This window comes from Anser brachyrhynchus (genome assembly GCF_964034855.1).
Source record: "Anser brachyrhynchus genome assembly, chromosome: 1".
NCBI lineage: Eukaryota > Metazoa > Chordata > Aves > Anseriformes > Anatidae > Anser > Anser brachyrhynchus.
Genome location: NC_137694.1, coordinates 76321613 through 76333125, shown reverse-complemented (window position 1 = coordinate 76333125; position 11513 = coordinate 76321613). Strand labels below are relative to the sequence as shown.

General features: G+C 52.7%; 1 protein-coding gene across 1 annotated transcript; it reads right to left on the bottom strand.

Annotated features, from left to right (window-relative positions):
* Positions 1-1774: 1774 nt before the first annotated feature.
* Positions 1775-5661, bottom strand: BHLHE41 (basic helix-loop-helix family member e41). The gene is given in 6 exon segments (XM_080575236.1): positions 1775-3812; positions 3814-4439; positions 4520-4631; positions 4768-4875; positions 5056-5119; positions 5285-5661. Coding segments are annotated over 6 exon segments (1323 nt in total). The 5' UTR covers positions 5347-5661; the 3' UTR covers positions 1775-3461.
* Between the last annotated feature and the right edge of the window lie 5852 nt (positions 5662-11513).

The following is an 11513-nucleotide window of genomic DNA, read 5'->3' as shown; positions in this document are numbered from 1 at the left end:
CAGCAGCTGTGGATTATCAGTCTCAATTACAACCCCCCCCCCCTTTTTTTTAACCTGTTTGCTTTTGTTGGGCATTGGTATTATCTGAACACATATTTGTCTTTATGTTTTATGTAATAAAATTTAATAGACACTATTGACACTGTAACTTGGCGTGAAGTTATTTGGCATGCTTGATTCTAGGGCTAATAAAAATAAGCCTTCCTGTTATTGTACATGGTAAATACTGAAACTGGTAAAACCCTGTAAGGATCTTGGTTTATAGCCCAGTGAAATCTATGAATCCAATGAAGGCTGGAAATATGAAAAAGACATACAGCCTGGTCTGCATCCAGGTTTCAAACCACCCAAGTTGTTCATGAGGGGTACATCCTTTTTTTTTTTTTTTTTCCAAGTTGTTCATGAAGGGTACAGGTTTCTTGATGCTTTTTTTTTTTCTTTTTTTTTCCAGAGGTGTTGGTGGCTCCACCCTTTCTGTGCATGTAATAAAACGGCAGGAAGGGCCTCATACTTGGTAAGGCCGATTCCCTCCCTGCTGCGAGGAGTCGAAGCAGGTAAGCACATTCATCCCTGCGTAAAGTAACAAGAGTTAAGCTGTTTAAGTATGCAGGTCAGAGTAATGTAGTTGGTGAGTTATGGAGTTGAAGAGCTGCACCTTGTTCACGTTCACTCCTGTGATAATCCATGGCACAGAGCAGGACCCAAAGACAACTGTGGTCAGCGGCAGGTTTTTCCATTGCCTTTGATAACCTTTGAGTTCAGCCCACAAACAGCTGACTTCAACAGCTGTAGGGATGTATCGCAGCAGCCTTCAGCCTGTTGCCACCACTTGATGGAAAACGGACATCTGCAGAGAGCCTTTCTATATCTTTTTCTAGTAGGAATTAATTTCATTATAGTTTCTACACAAAAAGGCGTATACCTGTTTCTTAACAATCCCGCTTGAATGGTTTAGAAAAGAGAGCTTATTCTTCACCGCGGTCATATTTTCTCCTGCATTTCAGAGGACTGCTGGAATCAGGAAGAGTCTTGGAGTTTTCTGTGACATTTGTGCTCCAACTTCATTCATTGTCAGCACAGCCATGAGTAGAGTCATTGGTGTTGAAGAACCAGTAGAGGGAGCGCGAAACACTTCTTTTATATTTCTCTCTTACATAAACATTGGCTACCGTTTGAGGGTTTTCTTAATTTTATTTCCCTGGAACAGGAAGAATTTTTGAAAGAATGTGATCAGCGGCTCAGATATCAAATCTGTGTAAGTCTTTGGAGTGCTGCATTTCCATGCTATGAATTACCTGCCTGTTTCCACCACTCTATTTCCCCTCCTCTCCAACCCCCCCAACCCAAATGTTCAGTTTTCCTAGGTGATTTCCAAGCAGGAACGTGCATCATTCCTCCAGAGTTCATGATGCTTGTGCCATTAGATTGTCACGTCAATTGTAACGTTTGCTCTTGGTAAACAAAGTTTACACACAGCACCAGAAGTGTAAAATATTAATTTTAAAAGACAATTAATATTTTGCAAGAGGGAAAGAAAGTAAACATCAGGAAGAAATACGTGTTCCACGTGCATGATTTATATGTTGCTTAGTGAAACGTGCGAATCTGAGAGTTTGCTGAAGTGAGTTAAAAGAAGCCAAGCAAATTGAAACCCAGCTTAAAAATGTGAAGAGGCATTAAATGATTATCATAAGCCACACAATGATGCGTTTTGAAGCTCAGTGCGCCCATTATTAGGTATTATCGTGAGATTTTTAATTAGTAGACAACCCCATTTTGTGTATTAAAGTTTTTATTCCTTAATAAGAATTTTTTTTTAATCACAAAATAGTGTGGAAATATTTAGATAATAGAATTCATGGAGTGCTGGAAAATACTGAATATAAAGATTGATTTCTAATATATCACATACTAAACTGTTCTAAAACAGCTGTTTTCTTGCAGACAATATTTATTTTTTTTAATAATTTAAGACAGCATAAGCTTGTATCAAGCATAAGCATCGTAACAAAAGTGCAACTTTTTCAGCAAATCCTCCCAAAAGATATTTAACTCAAAATATCATTAACACATATTTTCTCCCTACAAAAATAGCATGTCAGACATCATTAATTGGATGTATTAACAACTATTTACATACAGCCACTCTGTAGGCTAGTAAGATTTTTTTTAACGTTGTTTAAACACAGCGTTTGAGGCAAACAGTAGCAACAGCAGCAGCAAATGCACCAAACTGACTAACAGACCCAGGATACTTATTCACTCCGAGTCAGACTGTTGTGTCTCACCTCTTACATAACATTCAAGTGAGATTTCTCACAGTGCTACCTTGGCAACAAACTAAAAATATCTAGGCAAGGTCTTGGTTTAAGCCTTATTATAAAAGCTTTATCTGTGTGATTATCTGGCGTCTGGTTTGTCTCCAGAAAGGGAAATAGCGACATTTGAGAATGGGATGAGGAGAGAACCCATACAAGAAACTTGCCCCCAGTGGGCTGATCACCTCTGAATGCAAAGTGAGGGGTTCACCTAGGGCCTCCTGTTTGTGCCATTCACAATTTAGGATAAAACGTGTTCAGGCTGATGAATTGCTCTGTGTTTTCTCAGGGGGCAGTGAACGGGGGGGGTTTCTTTTCGTAGTTCAGTGCAGAAACATTCATTTTATACAGCAAGGTTAGGGGGAAAAATCTCTCAGGAACATAATTAAATAAAGACGGGATGAGAACAAAAACACTTGCCACACCTGTATACCTTAGCAAAAAAAAAAAGAAGTAAACACAAGGTTACATAATGGGTCTGACCCTCCTTCCCTTGCACACCCACAACTCGCTGGAGCCAAAACCTCGCGGCATCCCCGGGTGCTCAAGGCACTGCAGGTTGGGGCTCAGGGTTCATCCAACCATGGGCCACTCCCCGATAAAGTGCTACCACAGGCGCCAGGGTCTCCCCTTCCTTCCCTCGCCTCGCCGCCCCTCCACCCCCACCCTGAGCCCACCCAGGTCTCCCGGCCAAGTGCAAGTTCCTCAGTGGGACCCAGGGACACTGTACGAACCTACTCACGATAAGGTGCAACATTTAAGTTACCTTAGAGAGAGAGAGAGAGAGAGAGAGAGAGTATCCTTACTATTCTTCGTCCTTTCCTTCTTCTTTTTCCTCTTTTGTGTGTTTTTTTTTTTTGTTGTTGTTGTTGTTTTCCTCCTTAACATATTTACGCATTTATAAAGCCAAACATTACAAAAATACTGAGTAGCAAATTTTATCCTCGGCGGTCCGCTGCGGGGACCGAGGGCTCCCGGGAAGGGGGGGGCGGCCGATTCCCCGCTCCCGGGCCCTGCTCCCCGCTCCCGCATCCGCCTCCCGCGGCCCGGCCCGGCCCGGCCCGGCCCGGCCCCGGCGACCCCTCCCAGCCGCCCCCGCCCTCCAGTCCCCGGGGCCGCGGGTCCCAGCGCGGTGGCAGCGGCTCAGGGCCCCTCGGCGGCGGCGGGCTCGGGCTCGTCTGCGGGCTCGGCGGCGGCGAAAGGGTGCGGGAGGTGGGGCGCCGGGGACAGCCCGGCGGCGGCCGCCGCCTTCTCGGCGGGGCCGAGCACAGACGAGAGGCAGGGGAAGGAGGCGGCGGCTGCGGCGGCGGCGGCGGCGGCCGCCTGCGCCGGGATGCCGGGGTAGAGGAGCGGGATGGGGGCGGCGGGGTAGAGATACTTCTCCAGGCTGCCTTTATCCAGGAAGGGCTGCACGTAGGCGGCGGCGGCAGAGGGCGATATGAAGTAGAAGGGCAGGCAGAAGGGGGCGGCCGGCTGTCCGAAGGCCCCCCCCCCCGCCTGCCCCCAGGGCCATCAGCGAGCCCAGCAGCGCGGCCTCGGGTCTCACCAGCGCCGCCGCCGCAGCCTCGGCGCCCCTCGCCGCCAGCCCCGGCGGCGCGAGCAGGGGGCTGCCGCCGCGGTCCGGCTTGAGGCGCTTGGGCGCGGGGGGCGCCTCGTCCCCCGACGGCTCCTGCTTGATGGCCAGGCCGGGCAGCGCCCCCGGCGCCCCCGCAGCCGGGGCTTGGCCCCGCTCGCAGCGCCCCTCGGCCTCGCCGCCGTAGCCGCTGTCCGTGTCCGTGTCGGTCTCGGCGCTGAGCTCGGCGGCGTGAGTCCGCTGGATGACGGGCACGCAGTTAGCCTGGCCCTCTGGCTTGTGGCAGGGGGGGGCGGGCGGGGAGGAAGAGGAGGAGGAGGAGGATCCCTTGGTGAGGGGGCCCGGCGGCGGGGACAGGAGCTGGGGGCCGGCGAGGAACTGCGAGGAGATGGAGTGCAGGTGGCCGAGGAGCTGGGCGCATCGCTGCTCGCGGGGGGTCCAGCTCTCGAAGCTGGAGAGGTACTGCAGCACTTCCTTGGCACACGTCTGGAAGCCCGAGTGGAAAGCGTCCAGGTCGGCCTGCACGGGAGATTTCATGGACCGCTCCCCTGCGGGGAAAGCCGAGAGGGGACGGTGTTTGCTCGTCCTGGGCCGCCCGGCTGCACACCTCCCCCCGGGGCCCGCTTACCGCTCTGCAAGGCGACGATCTTCTGGTGCTGCTGCTCCGTCAAGGCCGTCAGCGCCTTCAGATGTTTCAAAGTCAGCTCCAGCACCACCGCTTTCTCCAGGTGTCCCAGCGTCTGCAGGGGCAGAGGGGGAGGTGGTGGCTCGACAGCCTGTGGTGTGCCTGCAGCTTGGGGACGGCGGCCCCCGGGGCAGGGGTCGGGGTGCCCGCACCCCACCCGCACCCCACGCAGGGGCTGCCCCACTCCTCACCGTCAGCTTCAGATGCTCGGGCAGCAGGTCCTTCAGCTGGGCAATGCACTCGTTAATCCTGTCTCGCCTCTTCTTCTCTATCAGCCTGTGCGGCAGTTTGTACGTCTCCTAGGGAGCAAAACCCGGGGAAGCCGGGCAGTAGGGGCACGCCGACCAAAAGCAAAACAAGTGTCACGCCGAGCTCCGCCGCCCCCCCCCGGGGACAGCGACAAGGACCGGCGGCGGGGATGCTCCGGGGGGCGAAGCCGCGCCGAGAAATTCGGGCAGCCCCGGAAAACTTCCTCTTACCTTGTTCTCGTCCCTCTTCATGCCTCTTTTGGGCTTGCACATGTACAGGGACGGATAGTCCAGCCTGCAGAAAAACACAAAGGTCCTGCGGCGGCGGCGGGAGCCAGAGACCCCGAGTGGGCGAGCGGAGCCGGGCGCGGCGGCCGACTGCCTCCGGCGCCCTGCAGCGCTTCCCGCAGGAGCCGAGACGAGCCGAACCGAGCCGGGAGGCAGCGTGCCGGCGCCTTACCCCAGAAAATCCCTGTGCTCCAGGAGCTGCCGCTCGGGCAGGCGGGGGATTCCTTCATCCATGGCTGGCGGCGGTCGCTGTCTCGTCGCTGCTCTCGGTCGAAGCCGTGGGATGCTGCGAGCGGTCCCTGCAGATCCGCGGGCGGCTCTGTGCACATGCAGCCTCCGGCCCCGCTCTCCCGTGCAGCGGCCAAAGTGTGGGGCGGCGCGGCGCGGCTCGGCTCGGCGCGGCTCGGCTCTGCCCCCCCCGCTGCCTCCGCCGCTCCCCCTGCCCGCCTCGCTCCTGCTCGCCGCTCACACGCCCGCAGCGCCGCGACTTTGCACCCGCCGCGCCGAGCCGCGCCGAGCCGTGCCTGCCCGCGGGGCACGCGCGCCGCCAGCCAGCCCCGCACCCGGCTCACGTGCGGCGCGCGCCGGGCGGGCGGGGGGGCGGGGCCTGGGGCGGGGCCCGGGGGAAGGGAGGGCGGGGAGGGGGGAGCCCCCGTCGGGCTGCGGAGGGGAGGGGAGGGGACGGGGGGGTCCCCGCCGCCGGCCCCCGGGGCCGCCCTGCAAGAGGCCGGCTTCCCCTGCGCGCCTCTGCCGCCGCGTTTTGTCCCTGCGTTTCTGATGTTTTAATCTTTTTTTTTTTGCATTATTTTATTTTACTTTATATTTTATTTTATTTTATTTTATTTTATTTATTATTTTTATTTACTTTTATTTCATTTTTTATTATTTTCACTTTTATTATTTATTTCCACTTTTATTATTTATTATTTTCGCTTGTCTTTTCAAACGTTCCTTTCCCCTGTCCCCATCACTGCTGTCATTCCCCCCCTGCCGCACATAATCCCGCCTCACCCCGCGCACAGGGCCGCCAACGTGACCCTACCTCCCCCCGCCGCCGCCCCGTGCCCCCCCGGTGCCCGTGTGCTCGTGTCGCTGCCCCCCGTGCCCCCCGCTCCCCCCGGCCGTGCCGCAACGTGCGGGGCCCAGGCCGTGCGGTGGGCGGGGAGGTGCCCGCTGGGAAATGGCAGCACCACGCACGCACGCAGACAGACAGACGGGCGGGCAGGCAGAGACAGACAGGCAGGCGGCCACGCGGGCACACGCACGGGTGACTCGTGATTTTTCCACGCCGGGTCTGCACGAGGGGCCGGGAGCGGGGAGGGCTCCGCAGAGGGGCCGCAGGCTCCTGCCTCCCGGCCGTAGAGCAAGCGGCACTGCAGGCTGGTGCAGCTCCTTCCCGGCAGCCTGATGGCATTTTCACGTTGCCAGTGCCACGAAAACAGGGGCTAAAAATAAACCGGGTGCCGCACGCCGGGAGGTGTTGTTTGGGGGGGAGAGGTCCGAGCCGCTGCCGGTGGGGGGGGGCGGCTGCGGCCCTGATCCCTCGGGAGGAGGAATTTTGGGGCCGGGGGGGTGTGGAACTTGTGGGGCGCCTGCTTTCCCTAACTGATACAGGGGAGTGGGGAGCAGGGGGGAGCACTTCTGGAGCACCTCCTTGCGGTGCACCTGGAGCATCTCTGCCAGCTTCATCCTCTCTGGGACAACCTGCAAATGTTCAAATTACAGCAACAACATCCGGAGCGAGACTTAGCTTCCAGGAGGAGAAATCCTGATCGTGGGATTCCTCTGAAACCGGGTGGGAACGGAAATCGAAAATGATCAAAAGGTGCAAAACATGATCTGAGACAGCTGGAGGCTTTGCAAGAGAAGTTCAAGCAACATCTGGAAACTTCTAAGAGAGGTTTATAAGAGGTCACCTGCAGACAAGGATAAAAGGCTTCAGTGTCCAGAGGGAGTGCAAAATTCTCCTGGAAGATTCCCAGTTTAAAATGGCAAGATGGATCAAAGAGGTGATCAGCAGCATGACCATCATGGAAAAGAATGTTTTTCAGAAAATAAGCGGCAGAAGAAAAGCTTTGACCAATTTACAAGCCAAGATGAATCACAGCAAAGAGTTAAGAAGCTGAAAAATCACTTGGAAAAGGATATCAGAGGTTTGCAGGTCACCACAGGGCAAAAACAGCCTCCTGCCGGAGACAAGGGCTAGCCAGGGCACCGCTAATCCCAAATGATCACCACCATTTTCAGCCTAGGAGGAACGAATCAGAATGCCTGTCCCAGCTGAGTCCTTGCAAAAGCCACCCTCTTTGAGGAGACTCCATTTGGGAGGTTTATTCAAGTCAGTCAATAACCATGGCGTAAGGGAATGAATGCCTTCGAGATACAGTGACTAGGAGCACCGTATTCGTGAAGGTATTAACAAGGACTTTTGGGGTAAATTGGACATCAGCCTACGCATAGATATTCACTTATGGGATGACCAGATGGAGACCAAGGGAAAAATCAAAATGAGAGCAGACAAAAACTGGGTCAAAAAAGAGGTCTGGCTGTCCCAGTGTCCAGCAGGAGATGCCTAGGGAGGAGCGAGTGAGCAGAGTCTGCGTGCGAGGAAAGCTCCCCAGCCCCATCCCCCAGGTCCCAGTGGCCCACGGTGCAGAGACTTCCTGAGCCAGAAGCGGTATCTCTTAATGTGTTTAATGGGAAGCCAAAGACACTGTGAGAGGCAGAGGAGTTTGCCAAGGTGCTTAAATCATTGGTTGCAGCAGAGCATGAGGCCAGGAAGCAGACATTGGTGAGAGGCTGGTCAGTCACCAGCAGTCCTGTCAACGCAGCTCTGTGGCTAGTGCAGAGAGGAAGAAGAGAACTTTCCATTTCAGACTGCCACGCATACCTGAAGAATGTAAAATGAGGGAGACGGCGGCCATGCAGACACACAGCTGAATTCTGAAGCAGAAATAAAACGACCTGACTGAGGGAAGGTGGTGGGCCGAGAGGAGACACAAGGTGCAGCAAGGCCTCTGCAGCGCTGGATGAGAGCAGAACGCCCAGCCAGCTGCAGCAATGGGGTTACAGCCAGCCTGGAGGGGCAGAGATCAGGGCCCGCTATTGTTCAAAACCAATTCAAAACAAAACAAAACAAAACAAAACAAACTACGAGGGGGAGGTTGGTCACTGAGGCAGTCCTAGGCTGTGGAACCCCATGGCCTGGGTGATATTAGAAATGGCCCAAACTCTACCAGACTAGGCAACCTGGAGTGGTACTTGGGCTACCACTGACCGAGCTGATCAGCTCAAGAGGAATAGTGGGGACAGGAGAGCACAGACACATCCAAACCTGGGAAAGTCAGATCAACGAAACAGAGGCACTGGACCAGAAAGTCAGGTGTGATGGGGGGCAGGCCAGTCCTCAGCGCTGTGTGGGTGTAACTGCGTGATAAACACCAGGAACTGTGCCGTCGGTTTGGAAATTCCCTTTAAAGATTTGTCTCAAGTGAAGCAAACCATTTGCAGGTAGCTGGGCTGCAGTTAAAAGTTGTCCTGTCTCCTGGGGCAGTAAAATTAAAGGTGGCTTCAGCCTGAGGCCACTTCCAGCCCTGGCTGGTGGGAGGTCTGAAACCTGCTTGGGGACCTGGGGCCTTACCCAACAGCTCAGATCTTGTGGGGGTGAAACAGAAGCGATCCCCATCTGTCTGCTGGGAGTTTTGCAGGAGCAGCAACCAGGAACAAGTAAAATAACCTCCCCCTCAATTCCCCCTCTGCAGTCACTGCCAAGAAGCTGTGTCCGTGAATGACAGTACCCTTAGGTTCAGCTTGGTCACTCACAATGCACCTCAAAGCTGTGCATTGGCAGCAAGAAGTGGAGCTGGAGGATGAGGAAAATTGCTTTCTCAGCAAAGCCTGATCATCTGGTGCTTCAGTGATGGTTGGGCCTTACATAATGCACCAGCTCTGCTGCAGAGGCTGGTGGGGAAAGTATGTCACACCACACCATCAGGAGGCCTTGAATGGCCTCAGCCTTTCAAGAGGTCTGTTGCACTTATGCTATTTATGGGTGCACGCTGAGACCTTTGGACAAGAAGTGGTAGGTGCAGTTACACATGGCTGGTGATAAGTTCAAGGCTGGCAGCCTGTAACTGGTCCCAAAGGAAAGGGAGCTGTTCCAAAAGCCCGTAAGTTACCTCTGCCACACAGCTGGTGATGGGGAATTTCCACTGAAATAAAGAAATCCCTGAGACTTTGTGGAGCTGGCCCTCTCCCCAGCCACTCATGGAGGTACAGGTTGGTAGGACTCTGCTCCTGTTACAGAAGGTTTGTTTGTAGATTTGCTAACATTGCAAAACACTTGCACAGGTAGGGTGACAGAGGGAGAACATTTCAGTGGCCAACAGAAAGAGTTTTAGCAGTTTTAACTAGTGCAATTCTTCCCAGTGGTTCAATTTGCAGATAAGTTGTGTTAGGATTTGCACAGGAGGAACACTACAGTAAAGGCAGACTGTGCATCCCCACTATAGCTCACTCTGTGGGCTTAGGAATCCCAAATGCAGTTTGCCCAAGCATAAAGAAAAATGTCAGCTTTGCAGCTGCACATTGAACTACACGTGGGCACAAACAGAGTAGCAGTGGTGCCTAGGCCTGGCAGTGGCTCCGGGGCTAAATGCAAGCAACGTCGATGATTCTTAAAGAGGATGGACGCTTGTTTCCTCTCTTACAAGTTGTAGGTGTGTAAATGCTTCTAGTTCACCCAAGGAGACTGAGGAAGGGCAATGCCAGAGAGGGAACATGGGCTCCCAAACCAGCCTGTGTCAGCAGGTGCTTCACAGAAAGCATCTCAGTAGCTAGAAAGTGAGCTGGGAAACCCAACTGTCCTGAAACAAGGTACACCTCTGGAGTACAACAATGTGTATCCTTGGAGTACCAAGGGAAAAAGCGCTCTGGTCATGGTGAGAAAGTTTGGAGTTAAAGATAAAATACCGCATAAAAGTTACAGTGCATGGAAACAACCTGTGGAGAACTGTGTTCAGTGATGACTGGAGCGGGAGGTTCTGAGATTATTATTTAAAAACTGGCAAATGTTTTGAACTGTCCTGACTGTCTATACATTTCCAAAAAAACTTAGCTAAGCTAAGGGAAAAATTCTATTGGGCAAGATTCAGGAAGGTCATTGAAAATGTGTGCAGATTAATGCCCCTATTGCAAATAACGGTCCCACAGAAACACAGGGAGACACCATGAAGTAGTGTCTGACAGAGTCATTTCATTAATGGACTGCATTGCCTGATGTTCTTGTGTTTCTGTCTGAAGTAGATTCTGGGAGCTGCAGACTATTTCACAAAATGCCCCGAAGCTTGTCTGTTAGGACACTGGTGCCAGATGTCCAAATGAAAGACATCGTCTCCCTCCAAGTCCTAGGAGGTATGGCATGATTGCCCAGTGCTCAAGGGAGAAACACTGCATCCAGAACATTTCAACAGATCTGTGAGGTGGCTGGGATCCCTAAAACATCTCCATGTGACCACAGCCTGAAGGGTTGGTGGAATGTTTTTCTGCAGACTTGTAGTCAACTGGACTCCTCCTCGGAACTGCATCAAGTGGTAAGACCCAGCATATCGAAGTGCTTTCACACACCTTAGGAGCAGCAAACCCCTTCTTCATCGTTCTGGTGAAAACCTTAGGGCTCCAGCATGACTTTTTGTAGAGTTTCAGGAGAGGAACAAAGGGTTTTGGATCATGCATAGGGACACATGGTCCGAATATATATACATATAGTTAGATCAATTTTTTTTTTTTTAAGTGGAAATCTGGGATATCTTACAGTCTTAAAAAAAACAGGGAGAGAATCTTAGAAAGGATAAGCCTAGAGCAACACTGTAGGACTTGCCGTCTAAGGGCCTGTAGTACTGACCTGGATATTTACGGTGATACACAGAGTACAGTGGGGTCCTGAAACAAAGTCCAGTGCTGCCCATTAGAAAATGCTCTGTGTAAAAACATATTGGAAAAGAAAATTTCTGGGTCTCACTCTTCCTCCACTCTTCTGTAATTGCAAAAGTAGTTATGAAAAGAGAGCCTCCAGAAATCCTGAATGCACCTGGGGAGTGTGCTGCAAGTGGCTGTCTAAAAATAAATCAAGGAGCAGGAAAACTGAGAAAGGGGAGCAAAAATGTTTCGGATTAGTGATAGGAAAATACCTTGCTGCAGCATACAGGGTAATTACAGATAAGTAAGAATGTGTCACTCATCACTTCTTGAATGATTTTCCCTCATTCTCTTTGGCCTGGGTTTATTACAGCCTAGTCATTTAGAGCTCATGCAGGACAAAGGAGGGGGCTGAGTTGGGGGCTCAGTCCCACCGCAAAAGAGCAAGACCCAGGCTCCTGTTGTACAAGTCCTCTTGGGCTCAG